The sequence below is a fragment of the Metopolophium dirhodum genome, chromosome 5, assembly GCF_019925205.1.
Source record: "Metopolophium dirhodum isolate CAU chromosome 5, ASM1992520v1, whole genome shotgun sequence".
Lineage (NCBI taxonomy): Eukaryota > Metazoa > Arthropoda > Insecta > Hemiptera > Aphididae > Metopolophium > Metopolophium dirhodum.
In genome coordinates this window covers 5,374,135-5,393,358 of record NC_083564.1, presented here as the reverse complement: position 1 = coordinate 5,393,358, position 19,224 = coordinate 5,374,135, and the positions used below count along the sequence as shown (strand labels likewise).

Genomic DNA, 19,224 nt, shown 5'->3' with positions numbered 1-19,224 from the left:
TGAAAAAAGTCTGAATTTTAAAAACTTCAAGAATTTGTGTTAAATAGGAAAATAATAAAAATGTAACTCTGTAATGATGAGTAGGTGGGTAATTTAGCTAGCTTTAATATAAAATATTAATAGATTTGATATCACATTCTAGCGGTATAATCACTTGAATCCATAAAAACGTCGACGTGAACAGTCCCAAAATGTGTATTTTTTAACTTTTCTCCTAAACTATGATAGCTAGAAATTTGGTTGATAACTCATTAAAAATAGATTATCAAGTAGATACTAAATGTGGAATTTAAATTTAAAAAAAAATTATTTGATTTTCATAGATAAAAAGAAGTTATTTTTCACTAGATTTTCATTTAGTGAGGTAGATTTCCGAAACTGGAGAACGGATTTTGTTGTTTGGAATTTTGTTAGATTCAAATTGACTAGGAGAAGTGCAGTGAAGATTTTCAGAACTTTATCTCCAATCGTTAATTCACTACAAATCTGTAAAGCTGAAAAACATCAAAAAACGCCCAATAAAATTTGTTTTAATTTTTTTTTATGTTCTGTAATGAATAAAATATTAAAGATAAAGTTCTAAAAATCTTCAATGCACTTTTCCTAACCAATGTGAATCTAACAAGACCCCAAACAACGAAATCCGCTCTCCGGTTTCGGAGATCTATCTCACTAAATGAAAATGAAAATGATTTTTTGTGGGGCTGTTCACACCGACATTTTTCAGGTTTTAAATTGATGTACCGCTTGGGTGTGGTTATCAGTTAATAATTTTCTAAAAATCAAAAATCAAGAAAGTTTACATGCCGATCTCTGACTTGGCAATCGTTTTTTTTATTATATTACTTATATTTTAAGGAAATATTACATAAAAACCCGACTCCTTATGCTATAGCAGTACACAACTAAGATAATATTAGGTACTTCGAATAAACAATAATCACTATTGATAAATATATTAATTAAATATGGCATAACAATGCAGTTTAGCTCCCAAGCGATGTCACTTAACATTTTTTTTTCGGTAACCTATGTTTTCACCGAGTTAAGAAGGACGATGCAACTAGAATTTGTCGGCCAAACTTAGTTTCAAAGTTATAACCTTTTGATAAGTTATTTCGAGTATTTTACGTCTATATATGAAGATTATTCCACAATACATTTATTAAAAGTATGTAATTATATTTTATAATGCATTTATATTTTATACGTGTACTTACGTTAGGTATACAGATCACAACGGTAAGAGGTGTTTATGATATAATCCAACATGTTAATTGTTTTACCCCCCCCCCTCCACCACACATACACACACACACACACACACATGGACAAATTACGTCACTGTATGTTTTATATTATATTATCATTTATCAACATGTAGAATAATATGCATGTGTAATAATATTACATTTCCCTAAATAAAAAATATATATATTATGAATAATATTGCACGAGGAGTACCGAACAATTTTTTTATCGTTGCCGGTAATACTTAAATAATCCACCAAAAATAATTTTTAATATTTATTATACTGGCTATTATCGTAGGTAAATAAATATTATAAACTAAAAACGAATTAAACATATTTATCTATAGAATACTGTTGAAATAGTGGGTATGTATACCTATATAGTCTGGAATGTTATATCCTTCAACACAACTCATCGTTATCCCTATATCAATTGGTTTTATGTTTTCAATATTTGTAAAAAAAAAATATATTTGTTTTGTGAAAACATGTTATGAGTAGGCACCCTTGTTTTATATAATATTAACTATCTACTTCAAATGATATAAAAACATTTATTTTAAAAATCACAAAGTCAACTGGAAGGATGGACAATGTGTATTTTGTTTTAAAATAATCAGTCAGTATGTCAGTTGGACTAGAAAATCATAGCATAAATAAATAGGTATTCTAGTTTCATTTGACTTTCTTTACGTTGTTATCCAGTTATCCTCACATAAATCGAACAACGTACTCATACATAATTATATGACAATATGCGATGATGTTTTATTTGTCTTCTATTTAAATATATACAATATACATATACCGTTTATTTTATCTATGCAATTATTATGTTCTCTATAAAGTATAAGCTATAATTACTGTTGAGCTTTATTTTGTTAATTAGCTCTTAAGTTTTAATAACTTTTCGTTTTTTAAATTAAACTATTTTTCTAATTTAAAAGTTTAAACGTATCAATTTGTTAATATTTAAAATTGCAATTTTGTGGAAGGTAATGGTTTTTACCAAGTTTACTTAAACAGTAATAATAAAATGTTATGATGACCAAACATCTCAATATTTCAGCGATTTCTATAAAATATACAGAATATTATAAATGACATCAATATTGTATATTATGTTCACAACAAAATAATATAATATTTGTGTGTTATCAAATAATAGCTTACCTATCAACACTGCATATAGTGAGAATATGTGGTACTATATAGCATATTTGATGATAGTAGTTTAAATATTATTAGGCAATTATTATATTATGCGACTGCCGACTGGCACACATCATTCATTGGTCAAAATCGGATGGGCTGTATCTGTCGATCCGGGACAACGGTGGCACGTAGTAGATTACCCGAGTGGTGCTGACAGGCTGCGGCACATCCGGCGATAAGTTGCTGCAAGGCGACAAATCGAACGGCACTATCGTGGGGCTGCAACCCTTAATCGAGTACGTGACGATTGTTTCCGGTAGCTGGGACGCGTCGCTTCGAAGCGCGGTCGTCGCCGCCGCCGATGTTTTTTTCCCGAGATTCCGCCTGAGTTCTCCGACGAAGCGCCACCACCAGCCTAAGGGACGACTACCACTCTCCGTAGCAGACTTCCGGTCCCAATCTCTGTCGGACCAGTAGTTGTCCTTCAGGTACGGCGTACGCGTCGCTGACCTAAAAACAAGACTTCCGGAAAAAATATGATTTTAGTTTACACATTATTAACATATTTTTTGAACTTGTCGTAATTGATATTTTGATTTTATTCTATTACAGTTTTGTTTAGGAAATTTAATATGCTTTAATTTTGTACCAAAACCTCGAGATATTTTCGTAAGACATCAGCAGAGCTGCATTATCAACTGTCAAAAGTTTATAAATTTAATTTTGTTGTTAAAGTATAAGATAAATGTAAATTACTATAATAATCTTATTATTATTTATAATAACAAGAGTTGTGGCTCGGTGTGGCACAGTATTTGCATTCAGTCACAAATGTGCTTCGAGTATACGCACCGGCCGATGTCACTAGTTCCTGGATGGGTGACCACTCGGGATTTTTATTGCCACACATACACACGTGTTCAAACCAACAGTACGCCCTCCCCAAAGTAGCAGGCTAATGACCTCATGACCTAATGATAACTGCAGGTGTTGAAGCCTTAATTTCAAAAAAAAAAAATAACAAGAGCAAACGAACGTATGGCAACGTCGCATACAAAAAATCATGCGGAATCGTGTTTATATCTATCTATAAAATAATATATTTATACATATACCGATATTTTTGGAATCGTTCAATCATGTACTCATCTATATGTTTAAAAAGAGTTGTTAAGATAATCTTCACGATTCCGAAAATTTGAGGAATTGTTTTTTACCGGTATCGACTACTCAGGGATCGTCTTAACAAACAAACGTGACGTTCGACAGGATGTACATTTTTTTTTGGCACTTGAATCGTTTTAAAATTTTAAAACAAAAAAGTTTTTTGGTTATCACATTATGTTCCTATTTAAAAAAGTTTGAAGCATAATATATATATATATAGCCAACTAAAAGTTATTCCGGCTCCCAGCTACACGTATGTGTGTTTTCTTAATACAATTTTTATCTCGTACCTAAAAGTCGAACGATGTCTGTATACTTAAACTTGAAAGTTTTCACATCAAAATATATAATATAATATGTGTATACACGGAGTATCAATATATCATACTAATATATAAGTACCTACTTCAAATAGCCATATTATGTATAGGTTGAGGTAGTATCTATCATAATATAATTATTTTAACATAATATTAATATATTATACAACTATACATTATAATATCAATTATATATATATATATATACGTAACATTAACAATATTGACTCAGTGCGATGTAACCATGTTGGTACACTACTACACTCCGGTACTACATAACATAAGTTTACGATGATATTATACAAACATAATATATTAATATGTCATGGTACACACGTATTAATAGTTATTATACACATATATATACTATTAGACATACACTATATATTATTATTATTATTATTATTTATGAGCACATATCGACCACGGACTATCTCGAGTTTCATCGTCGTGTCGTCTGACTATATAATCGTATTCAGATTGGTATATAGTTGTAGCCATGCGATGGTATAATTCACAAACCATGATCTACCAGGAAATATCCAGAGTTGGGCCGAGCTAAACTTTTAGACACGACACGACATACGACGTAGCTTTAAAAACTCTCAGACTCTCGTTAAAAACGCAAATGACGGACGATAATATTATTATCGTTTTATATAATAATCATGAATATACACAGCCACAATACAATTTTAACTGTAACTTTTCAGTATTGCATACCGCGTATCATCCTCATCCTCATCTTGGCACACAGGAACCCCTTCTTCGACCACGACGCAAGAACTGATCAAATCTTCTGCGGTTGATACCACGCGGCTGCTATGTATCGAGGGCGTCGCAGTTTTCGTTGTAGAATCGACTTTTGCCACTATTAATAGTATTATGCAAATCACCACGATCACAGACATCACGAGTCTAAAAACAAAGAAGATTTTTCGGATTTCAGTACATTTTAAAGCCAAATCGTATTACTAAATCAGAATAATTCAATAATATATTATTATATTTTACTTGTTAGATATAGCTGTGTTACCTAACTTTGCCCTAGTTAAAATGAATCGATCATCTTTCTATCATTTTTCGTTTTGCGCAGTTAAAATTTATTATTTAATACAAGGAATATTACAATGATTCATTTTATGATTTTTAATTCAATATTTTTAATGTAAACACAAAAAACTGGAGACAGATTCAATGACTGCTCAAAAGCCGGCGTAAATCTAATGTCGGAAAATCATAGAAGTAATCATTGTAATATGTATTGTGTTCGTAAGTATATCGAAGGGGCCAAGTCTAATATTGTAACTATTCAGGAGAATCTAAAAACCGTTTTTCAACTATTTTTATTTTACTTAAATGGCTGGTGTAAATTCAATTTAATGATTATACCAACGAGGTTTGCCTTAAATTATAGGCTATACTATTCTCAATAAGATAAATATTTTAGATTCTGAGTGGAACGATGAATGTATTGATTTTACAATGATGTGTGTTCTTTTTTTTGTGTCGGTCATCACGGTTTGGGACAGTAAAACTGCTTCGATTTTCTTCAACAGTATCTTGTTTGATGGGAAAGCGAATCTTGTTCATGCATTTGGAAGGTCAAAATTTAAAATTCCCAACAGTTTTCAAAAGTGCAGGGAAAAACTATCTATCTATAAATATGATTAAAATTTTATTTATTGGGTAAAAAAGCGTGAAAATTGAATGCAAGGCTCCTGATATATTGCTACAATAGCAGTTAAAAAAAATTAAAAATACATAGGCACAATTTTTTTTATAAGTATTCAAAGTTCGAATTTTAACAAAATTTATCAAATTTATAAAATTTTCAACTTTTATAGTTAAGGATTGAAAATTTAAAACAAGGTTCCACGTAAATAAGTTATATATAAATCGCTTTATTCACAATAATATCATCAAATATACTTATTACTGAGTAGTATCATTATAGGCTGACTGACCGTTTTCGCTCAGATTCGTTTTTCTTATACAATGATACATTTATCATTGAATTCAAATTTAACACTATCCATTACAGTGATCCACTTGTAACCTTCTGTACAACAGAGCGACACCAACTTGTCCACCTTTTTTCTTTTAATCATAACTTACCTATAATAATTGTTTATTTTATGATTTAAATTAAATATTTTGGACTAGGATCCATTATTTTGCTCGATCACACAATGACTTTGACCCTATTGATCTCTATGTTAAGTATATAATTTTGCAATATAATTCATGGACTTAAATCATAATTCATAAAACAAAATTGATATTTGTTCTTTTTGTTATTTCCCAATATCTCGGTAAATACACGTCATTGTGTTAAAATGAAGATAGGTAAAATGACGCTCGTCAAAATTTCACATACGAAAAAAATAACCTCAATTTTGATAAAAATGGACTTGGTCCCTTCTGCCTCTCAGGTACAAATTTGATTTTTTTTAAAAAATATATTTGTAAACATTTTTATATACCATATTTTTACTAATAACTATAATAGTGATAAGTGATATAATCTGTACCTAACCAATGGCATCACTTAAAATAAACAAAACATATTTGATTTTGGTGAGCCGAAACATGACTCATGTATGACTGTGTGAGCCACCCTATATCGACCGATATATGGGTTGAAAAACGAAGCTAAAAACCCTCCCAGAGTCTCAAGGAATCTATTGATATAAGTTATATAACTTTTATTTAAAGTGGTCCAGTAGTTTTTGAGTATTCACATAGAGGACGACTGGACGAACAAACAAACAAACAAACATTCATTTTTATATATTAGATTATTAATAATTTATAACTCGTAGATAGGTACCTATTATGCAATAGTAATATTATAATTATTATAAAAATAAATATAATATATTACGCACAATGCACTATATACAGTTTACTCGTAGTTCGTACTCGATAGGTATTAAAGGTACATCGTACATGTGCATACACTTATTACCTATTGTTAATGCGAATAAAGTCATGCGTCATAAGTAGGTGTAGGTTGAAGGTAATTCAGTTATTGTTTTTAAGTATTGTACGCATGCGTATGGTCACAGTTTACCGAATTAGTTCATTCGGTAGACAGTTATCATAAATATGATTTTGCCTTCGGCCTTTCAACCAAAAAATACTTTTGCAAGCCTTTCAATCGTGTCAAATATACATTTTACCAAGCTAATAAGCTTGTAAATATATCTACAATAAAACCAGTAACCAGAAGCAGCAGAGCTGTGGAAGTTATTGATTACCTTTGAACGAAACAGGAGATCTACACGTTAGATTAGACAATTATGAGTTTTAAATTATAATGTTAGAAGTACACGACTAGCAGTCTTACATTTTAGAAATCTTTAATAATTACAAAAATACTTTGATAAATATATAGTGTAACTATTATATTGTGACTGTATATTAGGTTATACATATAGGTATACAATTATAATCTTCTCGTTATCATTACCTATATATTATTAAGTATTTTTTATCCATACAAATATTTTAACCAGGTTAAAATTATTGGGAGGGGTCCTTCATAAATTCTAATTTTAATCATAAAAATTAATAATTTGTATGGACACTTACAGTTATAAAATATTACAATATAAACAAATGTTAGTTTAAAGAAAGAATTTGTACATTTATAATTTATAGCTTAAACAAAAGTAAATACTTACTATAATAGGTCATACATTTTATCACACAAAAAACTACCTAAACTAATTGTTTTATGCGCTTATAATTAATTTATACTATATTAAAATAAAACAAATTGAAGTTCCAACTAATGTACTATCTACTTATTTTCATTGATCGACAGACAAAATACCAGATACCACGTTATCTCGTATTCTCGCTACGATTCAACTAGAATAATCATATTTGTTATTTTTTTTATAAAAAATGAAAATTCTAAAGAATAAAGTAATAAAGTATATTCAAAAGATATAAAACTATAACATTATGTGAAGTCAATTTTATGTGTCATTTATAATACTATAAACTTTAAAAGTTTTTACAAACAAAGAATTAAATATAATTTATGCGATTTTATGATAGTTGGAAAACTCTGTAAACCAAATCTAGTTGAATTCACAAGTTTTATAATTTTGTAAATTATACCCAAATCATACCAAAAATCTAAAAATGTTCTAAAGTTTTCATGGGATTTCACAAAATAATAGAAAATATTCAGTTCAAATTTATTTTAAAGTTTTAACGATCATTAATTACAAACTATGATCATAATACAAATATACATATACCAATAATTTCTAATAACTAACAGTATAATACCTATGCATTAGATAGAGGTGGTCATGGAGTATTATAGCGTTATTCACTTTTCAGTAAATTTATTATAAAATAAAATTGAAATATTTATAATTTTGTACGTAAGTAAGTACATAATATTGATAATTAAATAAAAAAATAATAAAAATTCCATATTGTTCGATAAAAACGTTTCGACAAGACGATGAGAAAAATGTACGATATATCTTTCTTTATTATTTCTTTATTCGTTATTAATTTTAATTATTATTATCACATTATGCTAATATGAATATAATCATTAAGTTCACGTATTAATCCTTTTAATTTATATTTTATAAATTCATACTTAATTTATTTTAAACATTTAATGAATTAAAGATATTAAACACCTATATCTATAATCATACCAAACTAATTTTATCGTGAGTATTGGAGCAAATTATTTTTGAAGTCTTACTAATCTACTAAAAAGGTTAGGTACATTCACTTACTTCATCATTTTGTAACTTAATCCAATCGAATTAAAACGAATATCGACACTGAGAATGTTTACCGAGGTATGTTATGATAGGTACGACACAAAAATTAAAACTGCAGAAAATAATTTAGGTAATAGTATAGGTAAACTGAAACAATAATGAATTAATGATAAAAAAAAAAACCAATTGTATTTTAAATAATCAAACCGGGATGTTAGATAATAATTACAAATTAAATTCCATTACTTCACATTGTTTCTCCGATTAAGAAGAAAATATTCTTTTACATTTCATATTTTTGTCACGAACTATTATGCTGTACGCATTATTAGGCACTGTTTTTATTATAGCTATATAGTAAAATGAACTACATTGAACAGGTTGTTAGGTTATATATACACGTAGTATTCAAATTCTATAATAATAATAATAATAATAATAACAATGGTATATTAATATTATTATTGACCACAAATCTCATTTATTAATATTAAAATAATATAGGGATTATATTCTTACAATAATTCAAAATTTAAAATTTGAATTATTATTGTTTTTATTTCTTTGAACTGTAACTAGACGTAAAAACTTCAACAGTGATTAAAATTGGCTTTTAACGTTATGTTTTATTGCTTTGAAAATAGTTGTTATTAATATTGTAATTTTATAAAGTAACAAAAGTTATATAATACGGGTTCTATCTATTTATGCTACCCTTCTGTATCGTTATTCGTTAAAAATAAATTATAAAGTGAACTATACTTACTGAAAAATTATTTAACTGCAGTTCGAACTAACTATCATGACGTTATAGTTGTATGCAATGATAATAAGTTTTAAGCGATATGAAATAATACTATAATATATGAGTGGCAGGTTAAGGAAATGATCAACACATTTAGATATAATAATTGTGTAGGTTTACTTATGTTTATTAAAAAAAAATTGCTCATACCTTATAACTGCACTATTTAACACCATACTATCTAACCTATAAGCATATTGTCGTGTGTTCGTGGTGTTAATAACAGGAAACATTCGGCTGATAGGTATTAGAAAATGAAAAAACTTTTAATGATTTACTGCTGCTCACAGAACAAATCTGAAAGTGGGAATCCTGCAGCAGGATTAATACCTCCGCCGCCTCCACCGCCACGACCACCAACGTCCGCGAACGACGACTGTAACAAGTCTACACAGCTGAGCGACGGAGGGGAAAGTTCAAACGTTTAATTTTTTTCTCCAAAGTTAATAAATTATTTACGCGCGACTGCTGCTGCAGCCGTACACGATCCGTTCGATAAAGCATTTCACAGGCCGTGAAAAAATTGCATTTTTCTACGATTGAATTTTCAGGTAGTTAAACGTGGTGAATCGCGCACGGCGATATCGAGGAAAGCATAGTCATATATAGGTGTGTAATGTAATATAATATTATTATAATAATTATTGTACAGCAAGGCTGCAGTCGTCGGTTCCGGACGACTCGGGACGCTTGTCCTGGCCCGAGGGGTGGCGGTCGCGGGACAAGAGGCGACAAGCTATATGTACGACCGGACGTCCCGTTCGGGCTGCGACAGCGGGGTGGTGAAGCTAGCGGGGGGGGGGGGGGGGCGTTCAATCTGTCGCTGTAAAACAAAACCATCCAGGCTAAATGTATATGTAAAGGCACCCACGCACACATAGTGTGGGTTTACGCAAAACTCGCGCGTGGGGTGTATCGTCCAGACCTGCAGGTGCAGCAGCAGCAGCAGTGAAGGTGACGGCACCGGACTGTCACGAGAACTTTGGGCGAGTATTATAGTAGGGTGAGGGGGTTGGACCGTATAGAGGGGGTGAAAAGCTCGTGGTATGTATATGCATGTATATACATATATATATATATATATATATGCATGTATATACATATATATATATATATATATATCATGCACATATATACACGCGGTGGTATATTAATAAACTCCGGACCACCGTCTATATCGTCATCCCTTCCGCGAGCCGAGCGTGTCCGACGTGTATATAAGAGCTTTTTAATTGATCGGACCGTCCACCGGCTCTGACCCTATCTCGTCGGCGTCACGACCGAATTCACCCCACCGTATTATTTCGTCGTGTACATCCAGGTTAGGTCTCTGTTTAGCGTCCGGCCCTCGTTTTCGGCCGCCCTACCCCGCGAAACCGAGGCTATGTCGTTATTGTCACTCCCTGTCACGTTTAATATAATACATATAGGTATACTTGTATAATCTGTTCGTCATTCTCCGAGACAACGATACGATACGACAGTAGGCCCGACGAGTATATAAAACGTACAATAAGACGTAGCCACGTAGGTATTATTATTAAGTAGTAGGTATATAATGATGATAGAAAATACACACAGTTGCAGTTAATAGCATAATTTGCTAACGTATATAGTCACTGGGAGTAAATAGTAGACAATAATATTCAGTACCTATATATACGACATACGTATTTAGAGTTGTTGCGGTTCACATTGGATTTATGCAAACACTAAAAACGTCGATATTACACTGTGTCTTGTTCATCTATTGTAAACAATTAAGGTAAGTAGGTGTTCAGAGATTCATCAAATTTTCCTATACATTTTTTCATCTTGTAAAGTTGTGCTCTGTGTGTCCGTAATAATAAAATTCTGTTGACGGAAAATTAAATCAAACTGGGTTAAAAAAAAAAAATTTAAAACTTACAGTAAAATAAAATAATAGTTCCGACCAAATAATGTAAAATATTACAACGCTTTTTTCTTTGCTCATTTAATAATAATTACAATTTATAATGATGACAGTGAATACTTTTTTTTTCCTAAGTCACCTTACCTTCCTATACAATTCAGCCGTCCTGACTTCAGTATTGACCTTGATACTTAATGAGTGACGAGTTAATAGTGACATCATTTAATTTATATTTTGTTAAAATTTCATTATTCAGATGTTCAGGTGCAGTTTTAACTCCCCCACTGGCTACGCCGCTGATTGCGCCTACAATCGCACACCTCACATCAGTACGGGATGCTGTATAGTCATAGAGGCCCGGAGGTCCACGACCGATGTCCTTCGGTTTGACTCGAAGTCCGACGTCTGAGGACCATGAGCACCGGTGTTCCGTTTTCGTTATCGAACCGTAGTCCGTACATAACTTGATTTGGGACGAGAACGCTCATCCTTTCGTCGTCTTGGTTAGACTCCAAGCCTATCCTCGTGTTTCTTCCGGTTTCTAGTTACGGACAACCTCTATATATAGTGCCTATTTATCACGCCCGTGGGCTATAATATGCGAGTTCATCACGACCTACGCGTTTACGCAGAAGAGTGAGCGCCGTCGACAAATCCTGCCGTCTTCGCACATGGATTCGAAACAGGAATAAGCTGCACAATAAACTGTCAATGCTGTTTTGGCGACAGTATTATTGATTATTATTATTGACGTGCAGTGAATAGGTACTGTGTCTCCGAAAAATCCGAAACGCAGACAAACGCGAGCAAAATAATAAAGTTAGACGTTCGCCATAATAACGTCGGCCTTTCATTGGACTGTGATCACAACCGAAGACGACTCGGAGAGAACGCGGAGCTCGTTTATGTGTATAATATAATATATATATATATATATTTATTCACGTTCACGGCTCACTGACCCTATCCCTACGGGCACGCCAGCGCGCGCGCGTGTGTGGTTTTTGCATCAAAACTCGTGTCCACGACAAGTGAGGTCGAAAAGGGTTGACTCTCGACCGGCCGACAAAACTTTTCCAATCCGCATTATTGTAAACTCCGTGACCAGTTAAATCGCATACAATTGCACCGAATTATCTTCGAGTGTACTCCACATTGTATTACAACAATAATGTCGATGATGTAGGTATATATATGTATATGCATATACGTATACATTGACCGATCGTTTGGTTATTAGTTTATAAATATTATCATGTAGATGTATAACATATTATGATGCGATAAATAATACGATTTTAGGCAGTGAGTATTGCATATTAATTTTTACCAACACGACTCAAAAGCAGAAGAAGATAGTAAAATTAAATCGTATTGCTGAGGTACGCTGCAGTTATACACGCCTGGAATGAATAATAATAACAGAGACAATACTGCATGTTGTTCGAATTAATAGTGTTTTCGAAACAACGAGTTCTACTACTTATTTCTTTCTAGAATGTAGCTATATATAGTAAGAGTTGCACTGTATTCAAACTTTAAACAAATAATATGTTAAGTAATAAAACGGTACAGATTCTATTTTTGCACCTATACCTATTATAATAATATTTACGTTTGATTATTTTTGTTTTAAACAGAGTGCACCCCAATATTCTTGAAAGGCCCGTGTACTTGCACAATATGTTGACATATACACTTTTAAAATTTAAATAAATTAAATGCCGAGGTAGATGTGTTTATAATTTTTATATAGGGAAAACATCATAGAAAAAACTCCATCTCATTTGATTTAAAATTATAATAATATAATATAATATACCGTTCCATTAGATGCAATTTATATTAAAAGTATAGATACGTACAAACTATTATAATTTCATTACAGAATAAATTTAATAAAATATCCATTATGTCTTTGCTCGGTAAAATAAATATTTATCGTCTTATGCAAATTATTAATAAAATTGTGTTTTGCGGCTTGCATGAATCTATCGTACCAATCCATATTATTTTAGAGAAACAATTTTAAATCAGTAGGTAATTTTTAGCATGTGCCGTATGACTACTAACAAATCATATTTTTTTAGTTTGTAATAACTCAATTTAGAAACTGCATTAGTTAAAAAAAAAATTAGAATGCCGAATCAGAAACCCGATGGTTATATAATGATTAAACGATAGGTAATTATTTGAAAAATAAAATAATATGCACTTACCTATAACTTTTTTATTATAGGTTGGCGATTTGTATTCAGAATTTTTTTTACGCGAATATCCGAGAAGAATATTGCAATAATAATCAATTGTTTGGGCTTTTCGAATAAACTGTTAAATCCAAAACCATTACCGTTATCTACTATTGAAATACCTAGTTAAATATTTCTCCTCGGACGGGCTTCGGATAAAACCAAACGCTGCAGCCATAATCCTAAACATTTTCAGCGATTCGTAATTTCGTTTCGAAGGGTATTCCCATGAGCAAGTTTTCATCCGAATCACGCGATGCGTCTACCACGACCGAGGTATACTATTGTTGAGCCCAGCGGATATTATTTACCTTTATCTATCCTGCCTAGAGGGCAATTCTGCGGAATGCAACGATATTTATGGGCTTTCCGGGCAAGAGTTTAATATAATACGCCCCTCCACCAAGTGTTCCGACACAAATGACCTACGAGTTTGGATATTTTTCTGGATAACATTATCTCATCTCCATTGTGTCGGTACCCGCGAGCCACCACTACTACACACTGTATAATAATATATATATTTCATTCGTTTTTATATCTTGTAAAACTGACAGAATTTAGACGGAATGACAGTGTCCATAGGCAGTTAATACTCTATAATTACAGGAGGAAGCTGGTTGCGTTGGACGTAACGGGTAATGAGTAATTAATAATTACATACATAGCCCTATATAGGTATATACAGTTTAAAGAGAGGCGCCGACAGAAACCTACGTCATAAATCTAGTTAATAGCAGCAATTAAAGTAAAGAAATAATCACCAATTTTGGAAGTTAATGAAAATAAAGAAAATCTATTGAGTATATTAGGTACCCATTATTATATTACTTACATCGTCGTATAATTGTCCTAAATTTTTCGAAACTTTTCAGGACTTTCCTGAGGTCAACTCTAATCACGAGCATCTGTCTACAAGATTGGGATGAATTACAATTTTAAACTGTCGTATAGAGCTAAAACATAACAATAATTATTGTCAGCTTTCTCTTCTATATAGTATAACTATAATAATATGTACCCTAAAATACTATTGTATATCTGTATAATTTATCTCTATGTCCGTTCAAATAAAATATTACATTCGTTTTAAAATAAACCGTTTAGTAAATTTCTAGTTGTATACAATAAAAATTACTATATAATATCTGTTTCTGTTTGAAATTAAATATCGATTAGTACGAACCAAATAATATGATGGTTCCGGCTTAACTTACACGCTGACACGCTGTGTTTATCAAATTACATGAACACGATTTTAATGAAAAAAAAAAAAAAAACGAAATCAATAATTTTGATCACACCGTAATTGAGTGTTTTTCTGTCGGATATTTATTATCTACATAAAATAATAAATAATAATAATTCAAATAATCAATAAGTCATTTCTACTGAACACTGTCGCGTATAGGTTAAAATGTTAAATAATATGTATTTACCTATATGTGTAAATAAACTATACTGTTATGTGAATGTTATACTATTGGGTAAATAATTTAATAATGCATACATTTTTTCATCAGAAATCAAATTTTAATCAACGATTAACTTATTCCATAACGTGGAGCTATTTTGGTGGAACAAATGAGTTATAAAGAGTTAACAAAATATATAAACAAGCATATTAGTTATATTAACTAAATTTAGTACCTACTATAATAGCTTGACCTTTGTAAGGTACACTATTACATTAGATATTAAATAAATATACCTAACTAAACTAACCATTAATTTAAAAATATATAATATATTTTTTCACCGCGTTTTCTGAATTATTAAATTATATTCACACGGATATTTGAAATTTTATTTGATATTTGTGTATGTATATTTGTTGCGTACACTCATTATTTTACACACCACGCTTGATTTAGTTCCATAGTATTATATTTTAAGCTTTCATTAATGTTGCACGTATATTAGATAATATTATTTTTAATATTTGCTATACCTATGTATCTTGTTATTAAATTGTTATTATCTTTTAAAAATATTAAATAAGCCAAAACTGAAAAGTCGCTCTGCTGTTTAGCAGGTGTTGAGTGTCATACTTCGTTATTGATAATGTCAGAGTAAGTTATGGGTTAAAGTTGAATTCAATGATAAATCATTGTGTACGAAGAAAAACGATTCGAAAGGACATTTATTATTGCGTATTTATATTACACTATATTATACCTATCTATTATGATTTATGAGTAATTCGTTTTTCTATTAGAAAAACACTAGGTTGAACTAATTTTCGTCAAAAACAAATCGCATAATAATATGTTGTATAGTAATTTATTATTATTATATTATTTCATATAATATAACTATAGCTATTATTAACTTATAAGTCAACACCGCAAGTCACTCTGCTCAGAATCTAAAATATATGGCGATGTTACAATAATGCGTATAAAACGTTAGTATACTATTATGTATTAAAAATAGGATAAAAGACAAAAAATCAAAAAACCATTACAAATAAAAGATATTTTCTGGAAATTTAAATAAAATATCTGACTAATAACAGTAATAAAAATTCTACGACCAATTTACATAATACATACATATCAAAAAACCTCTTCTGACAGATATAACTAATGGAGTGTAATCAGATTACACGACGTGAAAATTGAATATTTAAATAATAAAATAACTATGATTAATATAGACAGAAGGCAATTTGTTTACATTTATGTAAATTAAGTTCAAATGTTATAATATTATTATTATATATTTTAAGTTAAATTATTTTTTGGGAATAGTACGGCTGCGTAGTTTACACGCAAACTATATTTGTATACGTTGCCGTTAAATTTATGATACGACGTGAATTACTTTATTTAGTAATTAAAAAAAAAATTGCGAAATACAATTAAATTAAACATGTTTTATAGAAGGAAAGAAATGCGATAAATCAAACAATATTATTAGCAATAATATTAAGCAAGAATATTATTATTATTTTTTTTAATTCACTACAATAACAAAACAATAATACTATAATAATTTACATTATACATATTATAGTATTATTGTTTTGTTGGAGTATTAATATCGTTATTCTGAAAATTTAAATTTAAAAGTGTACAGATTCTACAGCAGCGGTGAAGTCTAGAAAGTTATGGAACACGTCCCAACGACAGCAGAGACGTTTTTCGAAAACAAAAGTATTTACAATGTCAATATTACGACGCTCGTCATTGTTATACTCTATCTGTATTTTGTAACGTTAAATCTATTTTTCTCGTGGTCAGTGTAAGAACGGGATTTCGCTCGTATATATGGTCAGCTATATATATTTGCGATTATAGCTGTCAATAACTCTTGGGGCATTAACACCAATATAATATACAATATAATACATTAATACGATTTCGAGCCCTGGACGTGCGTGTAAGGGTGACTTTGTCAATCTTGCAGTGATAAGTAGGTATATAGGGTTTCGACAGGAACTTGTCAAACGTCGTTTCATCAAGTGCGCCCAATTATAGTCGACAGCTACAAGGAGTTGCAAAAATAAAAACTTTTTATTTATTTATTTATTTTTTTGAATTTATAGCAAAACTCTAAAACGTTGTCGACAGTGTAATAATGCCCTTTCGATACGATATCGCGATAATAAACTATATTATATACAATAAATTACCTATATTATAATATAGATAGTATAGGTACGTATTATTTTAAAGATGGCGTTAAAACGATTTGAATCCGTACGGTTAATATTGGTGCCTTGTCTTATACTGAAAGTTTGAGTTATTTCATTATTTACCGGTAAAATTACACGTATCTGTGGAAATAATGCCATTTCCTTGCAATCGTAATATAATTAAACGTATACTAATTCATATAACATAATAATAATAAATATACATATATGTATGTACTTATTATAGTATTAGTACTTACAATTACGGTACACTTATATCAAAGAAAATGTCACGTTGACGCTTCACGATATTATTATATTATTTGAAGTGGTGATTTATAGTTGAAATTATATTGTTAAAACTATATACAGTCATACACGAAAAATTACTCGTGTTTGATGGAGAATCAGAAGTGTCTGTACTCTGTAGGTAGAACCAATATTTCTATCCCAAAAATATATATTTATCAAATTGTTCAGATGAGCAATTTTAAACTTCAAACTTATATATTTTTTTGCAATGAATAATTTTTAACGATTCTTAAAATATCAAAAAATCAACAAAGTTAAAAAGAAATATTATAATAAGTTCTAATTTGGGTTTGTAAAAAATAAAATTTGACGTAAAAAATTGTACTTAAGGACCAAAAAGTAGGTACTACATATTTTTCATTTAGAACTTTTTTGTTATAAATCAAATGTACATTTCCCTCGAAACACAATTCGGTTAGACAAGAGTAGATGTGGCGTGATGTTAAAACCAAAATAATATGATAGTACTATAACGTTTATAGAGTTTTTTATTTTGTTAATATCAATAATAATTATAATTACCTATAATACAGTACAATACTAGCTTACTAGCTACAGCTATCTCAATGCGTTATGCTATTGCTAGGTTTTTGTGATTTTGTAATCAGTATATTATCAGGTAGGCAATCTACCTGCGGTAGATCGTAGACCCCGCGCAAGTGTAAGTGTATAGTTTAACTCTAGAGTATCAAAAAATGCAAAAATTGGTCCATCGAAAGTCCGAAACCGTGGTTCGAACTCTATACATTCTGACATTCTGTACTAAAATACACACAGGATTATTGCATTAACTAGCTGCCCCGCCCAACGTTATCCAGGCCAAAGATTTGTATTATTAATAAATATATTTGTACAAAATGTATATACCATATTTCTTCTAATTATAATATTAATATAATATGTAACGAATTGCAACCATTTAGTTGCGTAGTTTTTAAGATCTAAGCATACGACAGACAGCGGGACTTTGTTTATTATTATTTTTTTTAATTTGAATATTTTCTATTTGTTTGTGTCCATAGCAACCATCAATAAACAAAAAATGTCCATCGTAAATCTCTAAACTCCTGTTCGAGCACCTCCCAGCGGAGTTCCTCTTCTATATTATGCATGTTATATACATATAAACCTTCCTCTGAAATCACTCTATCAATTAAAAAAAATCGCATCAAAATCCGTTGCGTAGTTTCAAAGATCTAGGCATACAGAGAACAAAATGGACTTTGTTTTATAATATGTTAAGATAATAATAATAATAATAATTATTATTAAAATCAATAGCAACAATTTATAAACAAATCTTATATATAAAAATCCCGTGTCACGTCTTTGTCCGGAATAAACTCCGAAACTACTGGACCGATCTTGATGAAATTTTTACAATGTGTGTAATTTGGCCGAACTTAAAAGATAGGCTAATTTTAAAAGAGAGAGGATCAACCAAAAATGGGTTTTAAAGCTATATAAATATAATAAAAAAATAAATATATATTTGCTTTACTTTTTAAATATAAATTATAATATAATATCTAACTATAAAAATGTGAAATGAAAATCTCTGTACAGGCTAAACTCTGGAACTACTTATCAGATCTTCTTGATTTTTTTTTTTAAACAAAAGAGCATTTCACGGAAAAGGTTTATATGAAAGAACATTTTAGGA

The 19,224-nt window shown here is 30.4% G+C and overlaps 1 protein-coding gene across 2 annotated transcripts; it reads right to left on the bottom strand.

Annotated features, from left to right (window-relative positions):
* Positions 1–2,345: 2,345 nt before the first annotated feature.
* On the bottom strand, positions 2,346–8,828 carry LOC132944926 (uncharacterized). 2 transcript variants are annotated; one of them, XM_061014482.1, is made up of 3 exons: positions 8,674–8,828; positions 4,619–4,813; positions 2,346–2,930 (listed from the first exon to the last, which is right to left on the bottom strand). In XM_061014482.1, exons 1-3 carry the CDS (start codon positions 8,679–8,681, stop codon positions 2,543–2,545), a joined length of 591 nt encoding a protein of 196 aa, XP_060870465.1. In that variant the 5' UTR covers positions 8,682–8,828; the 3' UTR covers positions 2,346–2,542. The 2 variants fall into 2 exon arrangements, with proteins under 2 accessions (XP_060870465.1, XP_060870466.1); XM_061014483.1 differs by having other exon boundaries at positions 2,346–2,918.
* Between the last annotated feature and the right edge of the window lie 10,396 nt (positions 8,829–19,224).